General features: G+C 51.2%; 1 protein-coding gene across 1 annotated transcript in view; it reads left to right on the top strand.

The window, feature by feature from the left end:
• The window catches only part of LOC107120526 (microsomal triglyceride transfer protein large subunit-like), a 64,744-nt gene that overhangs the window by 20,760 nt on the left and 24,179 nt on the right, over positions 1–19,805 (top strand). Inside the window, exons 8-11 of the mRNA XM_015423245.1 lie at positions 8,936–9,093; positions 12,375–12,543; positions 19,337–19,444; positions 19,577–19,789. Coding sequence (XP_015278731.1) covers positions 8,936–9,093; positions 12,375–12,543; positions 19,337–19,444; positions 19,577–19,789 — 648 coding nt within the window. The remainder of the gene's footprint in view (positions 1–8,935; positions 9,094–12,374; positions 12,544–19,336; positions 19,445–19,576; positions 19,790–19,805) is intronic.

Here is a 19,805-nt window from a genome sequence, read left to right as displayed (position 1 = left end):
GAAACTTCCCAACCCCTTTAATCGGCACCCGGTTCCGCTGAAAGTCCATGAGCGTAATGGGGGATGCGCGCAATCGGGGTCCCCCCTTTGGGCATAAGCGCTTCAGCGTGGCCTCGGAAATTATAGAGGCCGCCGAGCCCGAGTCTATCTCCATGGTGCAAGGGGACCCCTCAATCGTTACTGTGGCAAGGATTTTAGGGGCGGAAGATTTGCCGGGGAGTTGCAGTACCTTTTCTGCTGTCTGCATGAGGTGGTAGAGTTCTTCGGCCTCGGCGGCGTCCTCGCAGTGTGCTTCTGCTCCGCGACGCGATGGTGGTGCCTTCTTGGCCTTGGAGCGGCACACGCGAGCGATGTGGCCAGTCTGCCTGCAGTTCCGGCAGGTTGCGTCGCGGAACCGGCATGACTTTCTTTCGTGGTTCTCGCCACAGCTCGCGCAGTCAGCAGCGGCGGCGCGAGGTCATTCCCGGCCGGGAGAGTGACGCTTGGGGCCTGTGTAGGCCCGGTGGGCCTCTTGCTCCTCAGAGTCGTTCGGCTCAACCTGCTGGGCTGCGGTTGTGGCGGGGTGTGTTCGCTCCCAAGCGATGGTGGAAGACAGGGCCGTGACAAGGGTGACGTCCTCCTTCTCCGCAATCCGTCGCTTGAGCTTCTGCTCTCTCAATCCCGCGATGAAACGGTCACCGAGGGCCCCGTCGAGGTGCGCCCCGAATTTGCAGTCTGCAGCCAAGCGACGGAGCTCCGCGAGGAATTCCGCGGCCGTTTCCCGGGTGAGTTGGCTCCAGTCATAGAACGCCAACCGACAGGTCATCTCCGATGGCTTCGGAGCATAGTGGTCTTTGACTGCCTTGACGATCTGGTCAAACGAGCAGGCACCCAGGTCCGTCGGGGAAAGTAGTCCTTTGGCTAGGGCCAAGATGTCGGTTCCACAGGAGGTGAGGAGGAACCCTCTCTTTTGCGCCTCGTCCGTCACCTTGTAGAAAGCGAGCGCGGACTGCACGCTTCGTACCCAGGCACCCCAGTTTTGCGGGCGCGCTGTGTCAAAGGGCGGCAGCAGGCCTGGACCGGACACGGTTGCCATCGCACTAGATGGGGCTGGTGCTGGGGCTGACACTTGGGCCTGCTGGGCGGAATCAGGTTCGGTTGACTCGCTCATCGTCAGCTGTGGAGCTGTGTGCCTTCAGATGCCGTTCGGAATCCCATCCTCGTCGCCACTATTGTGTAGTGGGTTGACCGCATGGCTAGGCCCTTGCAGCTCCACTCACTTTCTGCACGCTTGACTCTCACACAACTAAGACAAAGACAAACGGCCAGGAGGCCAACTATATACATATCCAGGGGACACCCCTGGATCCCATTGGGGGGTTCGAATTTCCCTCCCATGTTTCCATTGGCTCCCTGATGGAGAGACCGGGAGCCCAGTTCCCATTGTTCACCCAGGGTCAAGCTCTGGGTAGTCGCTGGCCCATGGTGGCGGTCAGCGGACACAACAGAGGTTGTTCAGATAAAGTCCAATGAGCTTTCTTCCCTCGCAGGGAATTAGTCCAGTTCTGATTGGTCGCTGTTGTGGAGCGACCAATGGTAAGTTAGCTCGGAGGAGCCTTCCTTGTCTCAAGCTTAACATTGAGAGCGAATGCGGCGATTCACGTAAGTCTTTTCCGAAGACACACCAGCAAACATATAGACCTAAGTAAAATGAATGAATACAATGTTAATCAGTCTTGGGAAAGTTTTAACTTCCCTGGATTCAGGGCCAATTTATACAATCAACAGAATCAAATCGTAAAGTTTTTTTTTCCTTGGACAGGACCATTTCAGACTTACAGGTGGGGGATCAGATACTTCACTGCTCTCCCATGAAGACAAAATCTCACACACAGAAAACTTTCACACCAAGCAGGAAATGTTATCCTATCGTATTCTTTTTCGGTGTGCATAGAGTTTGTTTTGTTGGGAAGCATTCAGAATTCAACACACAACCACCATCTAAGTGCAGTTTGAAGCGGTACCATTTAGGGGAAGTTTTGTCACTTGATTCTGCCCATTGTGTTGTTGGATCCCCAAGCATCGAGAATAAATCCACGTTTTCAAGAAAAGCAAAATTTATTTCAAAGCGTTGAAGACATACTCAAACACGTTCTTTGTTAGAACTGGGGATACACAGTTAGGTCAAGCATGATAAAGAGAATTCAAACAGATACAGATCCAATGAATGGCATTCCCGCTGGCGGGCTAAAGAAACGGTTGCGCGCCCAGTCCATGGGAACCAGGCAGAACATCAGACAAAACACAGGTGCAGTACTCATGAGAAAAGCAATAGGCAAGCATTACAGCATCTTCTCCCCCACACAACCTCCAGCAGTTATCTTGTGCATTCCAACGCAGGAGCAGGATGATAGAAAACAAGCCGGGTGCAACAGGGAAAGGATATGTACACAGAGGTCACAGAAAACAGAATGGCAGCTTGCTGACATACTGCCCCCCTTAAAATACACTTACAACACACCTCCCGGGTCGGGCGGGAGATCTCCCGGGCTGGGCGGGAGACCTCCCGGTTTGTCCGGGAACCTCTTGTGGAAACTACGGATCAGGTAAGGGGCCCGAATATCCCCTTCTTCCACCCATTCGCGGTGCTGGGGACCGAAATCAACCCATTCGATAAGGTACCAGAGTTTACCACGTTTCAATTTACAATCAAGGATATCAGCGATCTCAAAATGTTCATCCCCTTCCAAAATGACAGGTGGAGGAGGAGTAACTGCTGGTCTCCAGGGAGACGGGCCAGGATCCTTCTTCAACAGGCTCATGTGAAAAACAGAATGCAGAGCACGTAAATTCTTAGGCAAAACAACATCAACCGCCACATCATTTATGACTTTACGCACTTTGAATGGACCAATGAACTTCCACCCCAATTTCCTGCTAGGTCGCAGCATCTTAATGTTCTTGGTCGAGACATACACAAGATCCCCAGGTTTCAGATCAAACCCCACCACCCTACCCTTGTCTGCCTGGGTCTTGTAAGCAGCCTTGGCTGCGTCAAGCGTTTGGCATAGCAGAGGCCATGCATTTTGCAAGGACATACACCATTTATCAGCGCCCCCCACAGGACGTTGGCCCATCCCCTCCAGGAAAGGGAGGGGGGGCTGTCGTAACCAGAGACAGCTTTATAAGGAGACATGCCCGTGGAGCTATGGACAGTATTGTTATAACAATATTCAGCAAGAGGCAACAATTCACACCAATCATTCTGTTGATAATTAGTAAAACAACGAAGATATTGCTCCAGGGTCTGATTAACTCGTTCTGTTTGTCCGTCAGTCTCAGGATGATACGCGCTGCTGAGCCCTTGTTCCACCCCTAAAATGGAAAGAAGTTCCCTCCAAAACTTAGAAACAAATTGGGTCCCCCTGTCAGAAATTAATTTAGCAGGTAATTGATGAATTTTCACCACGTGAGACATAAACGATTTCGCCAACCTCTGAGCTGTAGGCAAGGAAGGAAAAGGCACAAAATGAGCTTGCTTAGAAAATAAATCAACAACCACCCAAATAACAGTGTTCCCTTTGCTCGCAGGGAGGTCAGTAATAAAGTCCATGGACACCACTTCCCACGGTCTCGATGGGGTAGGGAGTGGCTGCAGAAGACCAGGAGGCTTGCCCACTCTGGGTTTAGTCAAGGCACAGGTTTGGCAGGACCGAACAAAAGTCAAGAGGTCTTTGCGCATCTGTGGCCACCAGAACTGTCTGCGGATGAGTTGCAGAGATTTAACAAAACTCCAATGCCCTGCCAGTTTCGAACCATGAGCAGAATCCATCACCTCCCTCCTCATCGAAATAGGCACATACAGTTTGTCTCCAGAATAAATCAGACCTTCAGGGCTACGGACACAATCTGGCAACGCTTTCAGGGAGGCATCATCATCAGCAGTAAAAGCAGACATATATTTCTGGACCCAGCCCCCCCCCCCCCAGGGAAAAGGGAAGGCGAAGTTTCATCAGAGCGCGGAATCGAGCGCGCTTGCGCACGGGTGACCACAGCCCCCCCCAGGTGGGAGGGGGAAAAAACAGAGTCCATGATGATTTCACGCTGACTGTCATGTTGTGGGAGGCGTGAGAGCGCGTCAGCCAGGGAATTAGCCGTCCCAGGGAAATGACGAAGAGTGAATCGAAACTTAGCAAAGAAGTCCGCCCAACGAAGTTGTTTAGCGTTGAGAGAACGGGGGGATTTCAGCATTTCCAGATTTTTATGGTCAGTCCAGACTTCAAATGGCAGTTGCGCCCCCTCCAACCACTGCCTCCAAGTGGAGAGAGCCAGCCGGATCGCTGATGCCTCCTTCTCCCAAATCCCCCAGTTTCGTTCAGCGTCAGAAAACTTTTTAGACACAAATGCGAGGGGGTGTAAACGACCATCTTCCCCTTCTTGCAAAATAGCGGCCCCCATTGCCACATCCGAGGCATCAGTTTGGACAATGAATTTTTTAGTTTCATCAGGGCGCGCTAGCACTGGCTCAGATGTGAACATCAGTTTAAGTTTCTCAAAAGCCTCTGCGCAAGCAGGGGACCATTTAAGCGGGGCGCCTGGTTTCGTAGCATCAAACCCCTTCCCCTTGGTCTTTAGCAAATCAGTCAGAGGAAGGGCAATTTGAGCGAAATTCTGGATGAAATTTCTATAAAAATTGGCGAATCCGAGGAACATTTGCAATTGTTTGCGGGTCCTGGGGGGTTCCCAGTCAAGTACAGCCTGTATTTTAGCAGGGTCCATTTCCACCTTCCCCCCAGAGATGCGATAACCCAAAAAGTCAATGCATGTCTTGTGGAATTCACATTTTGACAGCTTTGCAAACAGGTGGTGTTCATAAAGTCGCTTAAGGACCTGGCGCACCAATTTAATATGCGACGGGAGGTCCTGAGAGTACAGCAACACGTCATCAAGGTAAAGGACCACTCCTTTGAACAAGAACTCATGTAGGACCTCATTGATTAGGTTCATGAAGACCCCCGGAGCCCCTTGAAGCCCGAAGGGCATAACGAGGTACTCAAACTGCCCCAAAGGGGTATTAAATGCAGTCTTACTTTCATCCCCCTCCCGAATGCGCACACGGAAATATGCATCTCGGAGGTCAAGTTTCGAGAAGATTTTGCCCTTGGTGGCCTCAGCTACCAAGTCCTTGATTAGCGGGAGGGGGTAGGCATTGGACAAAGAAACAGCGTTCAGACCCCTATAATCAGTGCACAATCTAAGCCCCCCGTCTTTCTTCTTTCGGAAAAGTACAGGCGCGGCGAAAGGGGAGGAAGCCGGGCGAATGAAACCTCGGGCTAGGTTTTTATCAATAAAGTTCCGCAGTTCAACTTTCTCAGCCGGCCCCATCGCATAGATTTTACCTTTAGGTAATTTACAGTCAGGCAAAAGTTCAATAGCACAGTCAGTAGAGCGATGGGGGGGCAATTCGTTAGCTTCATCTTCGCCAAACACTTTCGCCAAGTCTCTATACTCTCGAGGCAAAGAAGCTAACTCTTCCGGCTGCAAAGCGCCGCAGGGGAACTGTGCGGTCGGCTGGTCCCCCCACGAGTCCAACCAGCAGTGATCTACACATTTAGCCGACACAAATTTGACAACCCCTTCTTCCCACAAGATGTAAGGGTCATGGGTAAACAACCAGGGACTCCCCAGTACTAAGTCAAACTGCGATTTAGGGGTAACAATGAAGGATCTGGATTCCCAATGATCGCCAGCCCCCAACCGCAAAGCCATAGTCTCGTGTGTACAAGGTTCCATGGGTGCCCCATCCATTTGGGTAAAAATGATGGGAGACTTCAAGGGGACTATCCCCGCTTCCAGTGCCAATAACACTCTAGGGCTGATGAGATCCCTCCCACACCCAGAATCAATCAACGCTCTCACCCTAACGTGGGTCCCCAGGAGCGGATTCATTAACGAGACAGTCACGAAAAACAGGGAAGGGGTTTCTCTCACCACCTTGGGCGCAGAGCTAGAATGGCCGTGTCGTTTTGCGCCTCTCACAACAGGCCGTTGTCGTTTTCCGCCGTTTCAGCCACCACCTCCTCTTCTGACTCGGCAGCAGACGGTTCGATTCCCTCCAGGCCTTGGGCCGCCTGCAGAGCTTTGGAGAAACGCGGTTTAGCCATCCCCTTCTTCCCCGTCAGCGGTGTCTTCGGGCTTGGAGTAGGCGGCTTGTCTTTTACCTGACGGCTGCCACAATCCACAGCGAAATGCCCCTTCTCCCCGCACTTGAGACAGAGCCCCATCTTCATACGTAGTTCTCGTGCCGATTCCGACAGGCGTTGAGTCTTGGGTCTGGAGGCACTGGCAGCGGCGGGTCTGTTGGTCGTAGCAGCCAAGTCGAGTTTGATGGTGGTGAGCCGATCTTCTGCATTTTCAGCTTCCTGGGTCCAGGCCATCAGGGAGACAGGATTGACAGTCTTCAGAACCGTTTCTCGGATGTCTGCGTTGAGTCCCAATCGATACATCTCAGCCAATATATGATCAGGGTAGTCTCGGAGCTTTGCTGCTTGCTTGTGGAATTCCAGTGTGTACTCGCGAACCGACTTCTTGTTCTGGCGGTAGGTGCGGAGAAACGCTTTAGCTCTTTGGCTCGCGTTGACATCTTCAAACCTCGCCCGCAGCGCCCACATGAATGCTCGCAAATTCAAAAGTTCCGGACCGCGGTCATTGTGCAGTCCAACATACCATGTGGCGGCGTCTCCTTTCAGTCTCGCCGAGATGACATCAATAAGGCCAGCTTCATTTCGGAACAGGTGTCGGCTCTCTTCTACGAATTTATGCACTCTCACCGTGAAGAAAGCGAGTTCATCTGGGTTGCCGTCAAAGGTAGCCTCCAGTAGATCTTTGGGTCTGGGCCGTGGAGGCCTTACCAACGGTCCCAGCTGACCCGGAACTCCCCTGAGAGGGAGACCCGGACCAACCGGTGGCCCCGCTGGCATTGGCCTCATCGGTGGCGGCAGACCCGGTCCCGGCGGACCCCCCGGCATCGGCTGTTGCACAGGCCCTTGCTGAGGCGGTCCCGCCGGCGGCTGGACAGGCACCTGCGGCGCGGGAACTCCCGGTACTTGCAGCGGAGGTCCCGTCGGCGGCTGAGCAGGCACCTGCGGTGCGGGAACTCCCGGTGCAGGGACAACTTGTTGCTGCGCGGCGTGTGCGTCAAGGAAATTAGCCATTCTAACGTCCATCATTCCCGGCAGAGCTTCCATTACATCCTGGAATGTCCTCAACAAGTCCCTCACCGAGTATTCCAGTTCTGCCAGTCGTTCCCCGGTGGTTTCCTCCGGGATGGGGTCCCGAGGTCGATAGTCCGGGGGTGGGTCATAGTCCTCTTCCGTTTGGAAGGCTCCGGTGCCCTCCTCATCCTCTGCGTGGCCTCGCGGCCCCGATGGCTCGAACATCCACTCCTCGAGGTCTTGCTTGGAACTCCCCTTCTCCGAGGTAGTCCCCGGCTCCGGGAACAATCCCTTGTCAAACAGACTCTCACGTAATCCGCTCCCCCGACGGGAGTACACCTCTCGGGTGCCCTGAGTGTTGTACATAGTCCAGTCATCCTGCTGTTGAGTCTTCCGCGGACCCCAGTGCGAAGGGGTCGGAGGCGGCCAAGACAGATGTGCAGGCAGGCGGGGAATCGTTCCCCCCACGGCACCCTCCACCGAGGCTGCAGTCGTGAACACCAAAGGAGCGGAGGTATGTGGGACCGATCCTGAGTCCCCCTCCGTGTTATGTAGGTTTCCCTCAGTTCCGCTCATGATCTTGCCAGATTCGGAACGATAGGAGAAAGAGAGTTCTAACAATATGTTGGATCCCCAAGCATCGAGAATAAATCCACGTTTTCAAGAAAAGCAAAATTTATTTCAAAGCGTTGAAGACATACTCAAACACGTTCTTTGTTAGAACTGGGGATACACAGTTAGGTCAAGCATGATAAAGAGAATTCAAACAGATACAGATCCAATGAATGGCATTCCCGCTGGCGGGCTAAAGAAACGGTTGCGCGCCCAGTCCATGGGAACCAGGCAGAACATCAGACAAAACACAGGTGCAGTACTCATGAGAAAAGCAATAGGCAAGCATTACAGCCTCTTCTCCCCCACACAACCTCCAGCAGTTATCTTGTGCATTCCAACGCAGGAGCAGGATGATAGAAAACAAGCCGGGTGCAACAAGGAAAGGATATGTACACAGAGGTCACAGAAAACAGAATGGCACCTTGCTGACATGTGTATACTTTCCTTCAGAGCAGGGTCTGAAGGAAATGGAAAGATTGCTTTCACATGGTCTTATGTAGGACTTTTTGTGACGCTAATCACCATTACCATGTACTGTCACCTTTTTTCAGGGCCCTCCAAAGTCCTGATCCTCATGTGCCAATTTGCCCAACTCAGCCAGAGAAAGGGAGTGGACCCTCAGGAGCAGACTAGTGGGGATCTGCAGAGGGACGGGGGGGGGGGAATTGGTGGAAATCAGGGCCACCTTTCATACAAGTACTGGAAACTATTACTTACCCCCCCCCCAAAAAAAAAGAGCACTGGTTTTTAAAGTTCTAAATAATTCTGATGGAATTTATCTCATGGGGATGCCTCTGTTAGCCGAACTAGACATTACAGCTTTCATGAGTCCATCATGTGTGCTCAGAGAATCACTGGGGCACTGTGGGGGCCCAGTTTGGATCAAGAAAATAGTGTGGGGGAGGCAGGATCTTCTCCTCTCCCTGCACCATGGTCTCAGGAAGAATAAGGCCTCAGTAGCAATTTTAGAAATGAATTCCCACAGAGAACTCCAAGCCCAAACATGTGCAAGCCCCTGTAGTGGAAGTCGTAGTACAGTTTAGCTCTCCATCTCAAAACCCTGTGTCGCTGGTGCATGTTTGCATTTCGGAACACTGAAATTTTTAAATGATATGTTTGTTTTTCAGCTGAGGAACAACTTGAAATCACTTGGTAAAAAGAAAATCAAAATAGACGTCTCTAAGGCATCGACCACTTGGAAATTTCACAGAGTTGTCCAAATGTTACATGATGCAAACAAGAGAGACATTGTTGCACTGCTGAAGAAAGCACCAGAGAATATGGTGTAAGTAAAGACTGAGTATAAGTAAAGACTGCATATAAGTAAAAAGTCCACTTCTGACTCCTAGGAGTACCTTCAACCTGGGCAGTGACCCACACCAATGTCTATAATGGACCTGCTGACAAAGTGGAAAGGCTTGAAAGGAACACTGAGAGTCTGAATAGAATGAAAACTAACAGAATATACTGAAGAGAGTAATATATGCAGCTGAGCTGGAGAATAAGCAAATGCAAGCTGTTAAAATAATATAAGATAATATAAAGCAAACAGGAATAATACCTGACATTGTAAAGACCACTATAAGGACCTAAATATTAAAAAACCCAAAAACCACTGTGCAATGCAATCCACTCTAAACAGGGGAAGGCAATAAGTCAATAAAATATTGTAACAGAGTAAAATATTAGTGCAAGATCAGCTAAGATCCAGTTCCTAAGGCAAAGTTACAGCCGCCTTGACATCTAGAAGGCAATACAAAGGATCAGTGCTGCAAGGACAAAATCTTGTGAGCCAAAGAAGGTGGAAACACATGATGTGGTAATGAGGAAGCCGGTCTAGCAGTGCTGAGGTGTGAAAGGTGCAGAAGTGTACTAGAACTGATCCCAGAAGAGTACTGCACTTCTGGCAGCATGGAAAGGCAGAGAACCTACAGAATACCATTCTGTGACAGGTTCTGACTCTGGTTAAATACAGCCTCTGAGTCAAAAATAAAAGATTAGGAAGAGGGGAGTTTAGGGTCCTCCTGGGAATGTTTTCAAAACAAAAGGGAGGCATAACCAGGAAGGGCAGTAGTGTGTTTGGAAGAAGTCTTGGTTACTTCACTGAAAAGGGGGTTGAGCAGACAATCCAAAGGGTCCAAATTGCATTAATGGGACTATCTGACCTATTTGTAGGAAATACTAATATGGGTATAATTCCTTCTTTGCCAGAATATAAATGTGGCAAGATCATTTTGTGACTAAAAGCATACTGTTGATTACAGACAGACTTTGATCAGTAGTCTGATAATGAGGCACAGTGTTTCCTCAGTAAGTGTGATGAGGTTCAGCATGGTCCTCCTCCATCTGCTGACTCTCAGTCATTTGTTCTGATCATGACCAGGAACGTGTTTACTTGGTTTCTGAAACTGGCGCCACATCTTTACGGAGGAGGAGTGGGAGACAAAGCAAAATGGAGGCTTGATGGTAACATCTTGAGATCCCAATTTGTGCTGGGTGTATAATATGAGCATTCTCAGATTAAATACTTAGATTAGTGATTAAAACACTATTTATGTAAAGATCTTTCAAGTGAGCTGCGGTGGCTCAAGTGGTTAAGATGCTGAACTGCAGGCTGTGGAAGGTCGGTAGTTCAGCAGTTCGAGACCCAAGTTGCCGCATGACGGAGTGAGCTCCCATCTCTAGTTCCAGCTCCTGCCAACCTAGCAGTTCGAAAGCAAGAAATTGCAAGTAGATAAATAGGTACCACTTTGGTGGGAAGGTAACAGCGTTCGACTGGCTTTCGAGGAAGGGAACCTTTACCTTTCAAGTGATTGACAGTGCCATCCTAAGAAGTCTTTGCTGGGAATAAGCCCCATTGGTTAAAAATAGACCTTTCTTCAAAATAGTCATGCTTAAGATTGCTCCCTTAATATCTTTCAATTAAATATACACAAAAGTGCCATCAACTTGCAAGTGGCTTATAGCGACCTCAGCAAGGGGCTTTCAAGGCAAGTAAGAAGCAAAGGAGCTTGGCCATTACCTTCTTCTGCAGTCTTCCTTGGTGGTCCCCCATCCAAGTACCAGCTCTGCTTAGCTTCCAAGATCTGACAAGATTGGGCTATATGGTGCCACCTTCAATCAATCAATTAAATAAGGGCATTCCTAATTAAGATAGGCAGTAACTTTTTTATTTAACTATTTTTATTATGTAAGGGCTTACATGAGCAGAATGCATCATCTTTTTTTTTTTTTTAAACAACATAATTTCTTCCTACCAGACAGGAAGGAATGGCTCTTCTATGACAGGGCCTAGTATAACATATAAAAAGTAAAGGTAAAGGTTCCCTTGCTCGAAAGCCAGTCGAATCCGCCTCTAGGGTTGCGGTGCTCATCTCCGTTTCCAAGCCAAAGAGCCAGCGCTGTCCGAAGACGTTTCCGTGGTCATGTGGCCGGCATGACTAAACCCCAAGGCGCACGGAACGCTGTTACCTTCCCACCGAAGTGGTACCTATTTATCTACTTGCAATTTCTTGCTTTCGAACTGCTAGGTTGGCAGGAGCTGGAACTAGAGACAGGAGCTCACCCTGTCTTGCGGCACCCGGGTCTTGAACCGCTGAACTACTGACCTTCCACAGCCTGCAGTTCAGCGTCTTAACCACTTGAGCCACCACAGTATAACATATACTCATCATCTAAAAAACAAGGAACATACTATTTTCTATTGTTTTATGCATATGTAAATATGTGCAGATTTAATTGGTTAATTCCTTAAAATTCATATGATAAACTGATTAACATTTCCTTAATTGTGTGATAAGCCCAGTAACATCTCATCCTGATCTTTAACGTCTTCTAGTCACTATAGCAGCAAAGCAAAACAGAGAGCTAGTCGTGTCGTGGTGAAGAGTGCGGACTCTAATCTGGGAGAACCGGGTTTGATTCCCCACTCCCCCACATGCAGCTGCTGGCGTGACCTTGGGTCAGTCATGGCTCCCTCAAAGCTGTTCTCTCAGGAGCAGCTCTCAAAAGAGCTCTCTCAGCTCCACCTACCTTACAAGGTGTTTGTTGTGGGGAGGGGAAGGGAAAGGAGATTGTAAGCTGTTCTGAGACTCCAAGTAGTGAAGGGCAGAGTATAAATCCAATTTCTTCTTCTTCTTCTTCAAGCTTGGTTGCAAATGAACGTGGCAATAATCTCCACCCTTTCTCATGGGCTAAAAACCTGTGAGCTAGCTCACACTAGCAGTTTAGAGGGAACACTGCTTGTCACTATACACCAGGCCAGGCCTGCTAACTGCAGCCCACAAGCCATATATGATGGCCCAGAAGTGGCTCATTACAGTTCCTGCTACTGTTGCCAAAGACTAGGGGGAGGGGAAGTAACATCAAATACCTACTAGTCCACAATACACAGATAGTAGGATACCTTCAGGTTGATGAAATCACAAGTTGTGCAAGTCTGATATGCATTAAACCCTTCAACTGGTATCATAACCACTCCCCAAATTTATACTAATGTACGAGTTTTGTCCCAGGTGTTTGAAAGTCCCAGGTGTTCCACAATGCTCTCTTCCTCTCTCCTTTTAGTTCCTTCTATGTAGAGGCTGCAGTGGCTGCCCAGTCACCAACTTCCTTGATGGCACTATCTGAATTTCTAGATTTTGGGAGTAAGAAGCAAACACCCTTGCTGGAGAAATTTCTCTATGCAGCAGCCTTATCCCCTCGGCCTTCCACGGAACTGTTCCGTTTGGTGCTAGTAAGTAGAAGATGTCCCTGCTTGCTTCTTGTCCTGTTGTTACCTGTCCTTCACATTTACGATTTTGTTTGTTTATGAATGAGTACCAGTGAGTGTACTGTAGGCAGACAGAGTTCCAGATGGGAAACCCAGGTTCCTATTCTGATTTGCCAGTAGAGCTCACTGAGGGACCTTAACTTAGTCATTAGCTGTCAATGTGACATACCTAGACGACTAAAGGTAAAGGTAAAGGTTTCCTTGCTCGAAAGCCAGTCGAATCCGACTCTAGGGTTGCGGTGCTTATCTCTGTTTCAAAGCCAAAGAGCCAGCGCTGTCCGAAGACGTTTCCGTGGTCATGTGGCCGGCATGACTAAATACCAAGGCGCACGGAACGCTGTTACCTTCCCACCAAAGTGGTACCTATTTATCTACTTGCAATTTCTTGCTTTCGAACTGCTAGGTTGGCAGGAGCTGGAACTAGAGACTAGAACTAGAACCTAGGTGACTATTGCTAGGTTAAAAGGGAATAACCCCTATGCATGTTGCCTGGAGGGAGGATAAAACATATATGTGGTGAGTGAATGAACCGAGACCTCCCCCCCAGACCTATAATACACACAGTGGTTTATTGGGACTTGTTCACAACTGTATGTGTATCATTTGCATATGTTGATTACTCAACTTGGAAAGACTCTCAGTTGAACATGTGAACTGGATCAATTGACAAAGATGGTGCCAGCATGGAAAACAAAAAGCTGTGCCCCAAGGTGAACCTAAGAGGGGGCTCACACATCCACATCCCTCACTGTAGCATTAAGTGGTGACTTGCATGTGTGAGAGAGCTGTCCTTCATTAATCACCATAGACACATCCTTCTGACCTTTGGGGACCTTTGTAATCGATAGGGATCCAAGCTGTCTGGCTAACACAGTGCAATCCTATGCAGTGTTAGGGGAGTCTCTGTCCATTGATGTAAATGGGCTTAGACTGGAGTCATTCTGCATGGGATCATTGTGTTGTAAATCACAACATGCTATGATGGATGTTAAGCAATCATCCACAGTCAAAAGCTGAAGGAGCTGGCACTCCTTACCTTCAGTCCTGAATATTAGGTGTAATGTATCCAGTCCAGACAAGTCCAGACAAGTCCAGACAAGTCCAGAGACAAACGCAGAGCTTCGCTCCAAGAGACAATGGACTATGCGGATCCTAGCCCGCTCCAATCAGGGGGCTAGGTTCCCATCCGAGATCCTATGGAACTCTCAGCCACTGTAAATAATCTATAGGGAAGTAGGGGTGTGTTTTGGGTGGTGGTTTCTCGGGGGATATAAGCTGGCCTGTGAGCCAGCCAAAGTCGTCTTGTTCCTGATCGAATAAAGTACGCTTTGCTGAAATCACTCTCCGTCTGCGTACTTTTCACTGGCGACGAGGATGGGATTCATCTCCCTCGGAACAGAGACCACGTTCCGGACATCGCCGTGAGCCGCCGCGCCAAATTTGCCACCACCGTCAGCATTGAGCATCTTCGAGAAGCGCCACTCACCACGCCGCTCCCGAGCTCTGAGCATCGCGCCGCTGACTCCGAGAGTAGCACCGCACCGCTCCTTCTGAACAGAGACCATGTTCTGGGACATCGCTGGAGTCGCCTCGCCGAAATCGCCTCCGCCGACGGCATCGGGCCCTCCATCGAAGGCGCCTCCTCTTCGCACCGTTCCCCAACTCCGAGCACCGCATCGCTGATTATGAGACAGCACCGCGCCGCTCCTCCCCTACGCTCGCTGACTCCCGCCATTCCCGTCGTCACTCCACGTGTAGCAGTAAGATGGTGACCGCCCAGGAAAGCATCGCTGCCTTCGATATCTCCCGCCCCACAGAATGGGAGACCTGGCTCAAGATCCTGGAGAACTACTTCGACTGCCACGACATTGTGGACCAGGGGAAGAAAAACGCCCATCTCCTTTGGTTGTGCGGTATGGACACAATCTTGCTACTCAAGGACCTCATAGTTCCTAAGCAGACCAAGGAGGAACCCTACCCCATGCTGGTGAAGGTGCTGACCGACCACCTTTCACCGAACCCACAAAGTTTGCCGAGCGCATGGACTTTTTTGCGCGGGTCCAAGGGCCGGACGAGCCAGCCTCCGAGTTCTTGGCCGGGCTCAGACGAGCGGCCAACAATTGTTCCTTTCCCCACCTAGCGGACACCTTGCTAAACCAGTTCCTTGTGGGGCTGAGGGAGCCCAAGCTCTGCAGGAGGCTGGTCAGCCAGGACGACCTGGACCTGGATAAAGTGATTCGGAAGGCCACCGCTTACGAGAAGGCCCATCCAGACCACCGCGCCAAGGCGGTCCACCGCACCCAAGCGACTGTCGGCTCCGACGCCTTGGACGAGGAGGAGGTACTACAGGTCTGCCAGCGGGCATCCCAGTGCCCACATCAATTGTCCTCCAAAACAAGCAAGGCTTCGACCACTTCGGCTCCGTGCGCCAGCTGTGGGGAAGACCACGAGCGCCAGTCGTGCCACTTCCAAAACACGGTCTGCTGGACATGCAACAAATCAGGGCACATCTCCCGGGTTTGCCACTCCAAAGGATAACGCCAGAAGTCGCCCGCACACCAGACCATGCCGGAGCAACCCAGCAACCTCCACTCCATATCGGCCCACTCCCGCAACACCAGGTCTGTAACTTGCCCGCCGATGCCCTCAACAAGATGCATGTCACGGTCCTTATAGAGGGATCCCCCTGCAGCATGGAGATCAACACAGGGTCGACCTACTCCATTATCTCTGCGAATACACTCCGCACGCTGTGTCCAAAGGGGGGCCTGCCCCTGCAGAAGTCGCGGGGTTTCCAGTTAAGGGACTTCAATAAGAATCCCGTGGCGGTGCTGGGCTGGGGCAAGTTCTGGGTACAGTTCCAAGGCTTTAATGGCACCCTAGTCCTGCTGGTGGTGGATAGGCCTCTCTCCAGCCTGCTAGAACTCTCGTGGTTCGAGGCCCTGGGACTCTCTCTGAATGGAATCTATCAAGTCAGGTCACGGGATTTTGGCACGGTGTGCACGGAATTTCCCCGTGTTTTTGATGGCACACTGGGGTGTTTCTCTGCCCCCCCATCTTCCTGGATCTAGACCCGGCGGACGGCCCACTCGCGTCAAGGCCCGGATGCTGCCCCTAGCAATGAAGCCAAAAATCAAGGCCGAGCTAGATCATTTAGTGGAACAAGGGGTCCTGGAACCAGTCTCTTCGGCACTGTGGGAGACCCCCATAGTCAGCCCGGTGAAGCCCAACGGGGACGTGCGCATTTGTGCTGACTATAAATGCACGCTAAACAAGGCTCTGCAGGCACACACTTATCCAGTGCCGGTGGTGAGCCACGTGTTGGCGGCTTTGGCGGGGGCCCGGGTTTTTGGCAAGTTGGACTTGGCACAGGCTTGTCAACAACTGCCGGTTGATGCCGCCAGGGCCGAAGCCCAAACGATCACAACACACAGGGGGGCGTTCAAGGTTCACCACCTCCAGTTTGGAGTCTCGGTGGCGCCAGGGATTTTTCAATCTTTTATGGATTCTCTCCTGAAAGGTATCCCCGGGGTTCAGCTGTTTCTAGACGATATGCTGATCGCCGCGCCGGACGACTCGTCCTTCACGGACCGTCTGCGGGCCGTTCTACAATGTTTCGACGCAGGGGGGCTCAAAGTCAAGCAGGAGAAATATATTTTGGGGGTGCCACACGTTGAGTTCCTGGACTTCGCGGTCGACGCTTCGGACATCTATCCCACCGCGGACAAGGTGACCACCATCACGCAAACGCCGCCTCCAGCGTCCAAGTCCAAACTGCAGGCTTTTGGGGGGCTCCTGAACTTCTACAACTCCTTTTTGCCGCAGAACCGCTCCATTGCCTCCTGGACAAGTCGGCACCTTGGGTCTGGGGTCCGCCACAAGCAGCTGCATTCCAGGCGGTCAAAGACCTGCTTGTCTCAAATGCGATCCTGGCACATTTCAATGAGGCGCTCTCGATGGTGCTGGCCTGTGGCGCCTCCCCCTATGGGGTGGGAGCGCTACTGGGCCACAGGCTGCCGGATGGCCATGAGGTCCTGGTTGCGTAGTATTCCAGGACTCTATCAGCGGCTGAGCGCAATTACACACAGATCGATAAGTAGATGCTGGCGATTGTGGCGGGGTGAAAACGTTTCACCACTATCTGTATGGGCGGCCCTTCACGGTCTTCATGGACCACAAGCCACTGCTGGGCCTCCTGGCCCCCGACCTCCAGACCCCCTCAGATGATTTCACCTCGGGTGCTCCGGTAGTCTATTTTCCTGGTGGGGTACTCCTACGCTCTCGTCCATCGCCCTGGCAAGGCAATGGGCCACGTGGATGCCCTGAGTCACCTGCCGCTGCCGGTCTGTGACCCGGATCTGGCTCCCGCCCACCAGATCGCTCTCCTGGAGACCCTTCCGGATCAGCCAGTCCACGTCATGGAGGTGGCTCACGGCACCTCCAAGGATAAGGTACTTTGCCGGGTCTTGGACTGGGTGGTGAGGGGGTGGCCCACGGCCAAAGGAGACCCTGACGTAACGCCCTTTGCTTCCCGGAAGGATGAGCTGTCCGTCTACTGGGGCTGTGTCATGTGGGGTCGTAGGGTGGTCATCCCAAAACCCCTACGGGAGTGGGTCTTCACCACCCTTCATGAAATGCACCCTGGGGTGGTGCGCATGAAAACCTTGGCCTGGAGCTACGTCTGGTGGCCGGGGTTGGACCAGGACATAGAGGATGTGGTGAAGCGGTGCAACCCCTGCCAAGTGTCCCGACCCGAGCCTCCCCAAGCACCGGAAAGGGCCTGGGAATCTTCCCACCTCCCCTGGTCCCAGTTACACTTGGATTTTGCGGGACTGTTCCAGGGGCAACTCTTCTTTATCTTGGTGGACTCCTTCAGCAAGTGGCTGGAGGTAGTCCCTGTGCCCGCCACCTACTCGAAGGCAGCCATCCGGGCAATGTGGCGGATCTTCAGCACCCAGGGAATCCCCAACACGCTGGTCATGGACAACGAGATGGCATTCACGTCAGCGGAGTTCCAGGAATTCACAAGCTACTACGGGATCCGCCACGTCCGGACTGCCCCATTGCACCCTGCCACCAACGGCCAGGCCAAGCACATGGTCAGAACCACAAAGGATGCTCTCCACCGCTTGGACTCCCCGGACTATGATTATAAACTGGCAGCTTTCCTTTTCGGCCAGCAAACGACGCCCCACACCACTACGGGGCGCAGTCTGGCAGAGCTACTTCTGGGCCACCGCCTGGCAACCCGGTTGGATCGTCTGCACCCTGACCGGGCATCAACAGAGGCACCAGGCATGGAGACGCACGAGGCAGCCAGGGGTTTCTTCCCGGAAGATCCTGTGTATGCACGGAACTACGCCTGGGGGCCCACCTGGATGTCATACGAGTTAAGGGCCCCAGATCATATGAGGTCTCTTGTGAGGATGGCCAAGTTCTACACCGGCACATTGACCAGCTACGCTGCCAGACAATGCCATTGGACCCCGAGGACCTGGACATGGCTGAAGGTTCCGGAGACCTCACCCCAGGCCCAACTCCTGGTGGCCGACCCCCGGCCTCTACCCTTGGTTGAATCTGAGACACCTCTTCTGGAGGCACTGGGGACGCCAGCACCGCCGCCCCCAGCACCTCTCCCGGCCAGCTCGCCTTCGAGGGCTCCCGGGGTAGAAGCCGCAGCAGTCCCTGAAACTCGCCGCTCAACCCGCACCAGGAAGTTACCAGCCCACCTGAAGGACTTTGTCTGTGGGTGCATTGCGGACCAAGGGGGGAGGGGTGTAATGTATCCAGTCCAGACAAGTCCAGAGACAAACGCAGAGCTTCGCTCCAAGAGACAATGGACTATGTGGATCCTAGCCCACTCCAATCAGGGGGCTAGGTTCCCGGCCGAGAGCCTATGGGAAGTAGGGGTGTGTTTTGGGTGGTGGTTTCTTGGGGGATATAAGCCGGCCTGTGAGCCAGCCAAAGTCGTCTTATTCCTGATCGAATAAAGTACACTTTGCTGAAATCACTCTCCGTCTGCGTACTTTTGATTAGTTAAGAACATAACAGAGAACAGCATCTTGTATCCTTCAGACAAAATGGCCAGTACCCAACCACTGCATGGAGGAAATTCTGAAGACTTTCTCCAACTTTGATATCTCTTCCTCCAACAGAAGAGCCACTTGTTGGAGGAATGGCCCTTAGGGTGTAGGAAATCCATCCCGCCTCCGGTAGAATACAGGCCAATATTTATTTAGAAAAATGTTATCCCATCTTTCTACAAGAGAGACAACACTTAGATTCATTTAAATAGAGCAATATGACTGATTCCCTGTAAGACATAGATCTTGCTGTCTAAATTACGTAACTGATATGCCTAAAAATCTCCCAGTAGTAGCTTTACACATGATTATCACAACCAGATTGGTCTTTGCTAGGAAACAAAAATAGGCCCAAAATGTGTGACTGACTGATGAAAGTAAAAGAGACCCCCACAGTGGGGAAATGAACAGCCTACCAACAAAATAGAGAAACTTCCAGGTTCAACTCAGTATGATCGAGGATTGTGCAAAGAATGGAAACTGAAGCAAAATGTGAGAACCAGAGCTCTTAATTTCACAGGGTTTGCATTGCTTCAAATAGACATGTTGGCTTTGTACCTATCATGTCTACCTTTTAAATTAGGTATATCTTATTGCATCAAATGATTTTTTAAATGAACAGCACGTAAATCTTCTTTTAATCTTTCTATGACCATGTTACTTCCCTCTTCCAGGACAAGATGAATGGGAAGAAATTAAGCCCAGCCATCTGGGAAACAGGAAACCTTGTCATTGGCGCCTTGGTTGGCAAGTTGTGTCAGATGAAACTGTGTGGGCTGCAGGTAAGGGCAAACCCAGCCATTTCAGTACCACGTGTAGCTGGCTCTCCGCACTGAAAATTTGGGTTTGGGCTGGTCTTGCTTTACTGCCCTTCTCTTTTGTACTTGCTCGTTTTCTTCTCTCCAATAAAACAGGAAGTAGAAACTGGAATGGAGACTATCCTGCAGAGTCTCAAACGCACCAGAGACAACACAGAGAGGGTGATTTACTTGTTAGCCCTGAAAAATGCTCGGCTCCCGGAAACCATTCCCACCCTCCTGCTCTATGCAGAGGAGGGCTCTGCGGCAGTCTCTGCTGCAGCACTCTCAGCACTACAGAGGTTCTCCACGCAGCATATTACCAGCCAGGTATGAGAGGGTTTCG

The sequence above is a fragment of the Gekko japonicus genome, unplaced genomic scaffold, assembly GCF_001447785.1.
Source record: "Gekko japonicus isolate JY-2015 unplaced genomic scaffold, Gekko_japonicus_V1.1 scaffold901, whole genome shotgun sequence".
NCBI lineage: Eukaryota > Metazoa > Chordata > Lepidosauria > Squamata > Gekkonidae > Gekko > Gekko japonicus.
The sequence above is the reverse complement of the archived record's forward strand: the minus strand, read 5'-3'. Positions and strand labels throughout refer to the sequence as shown.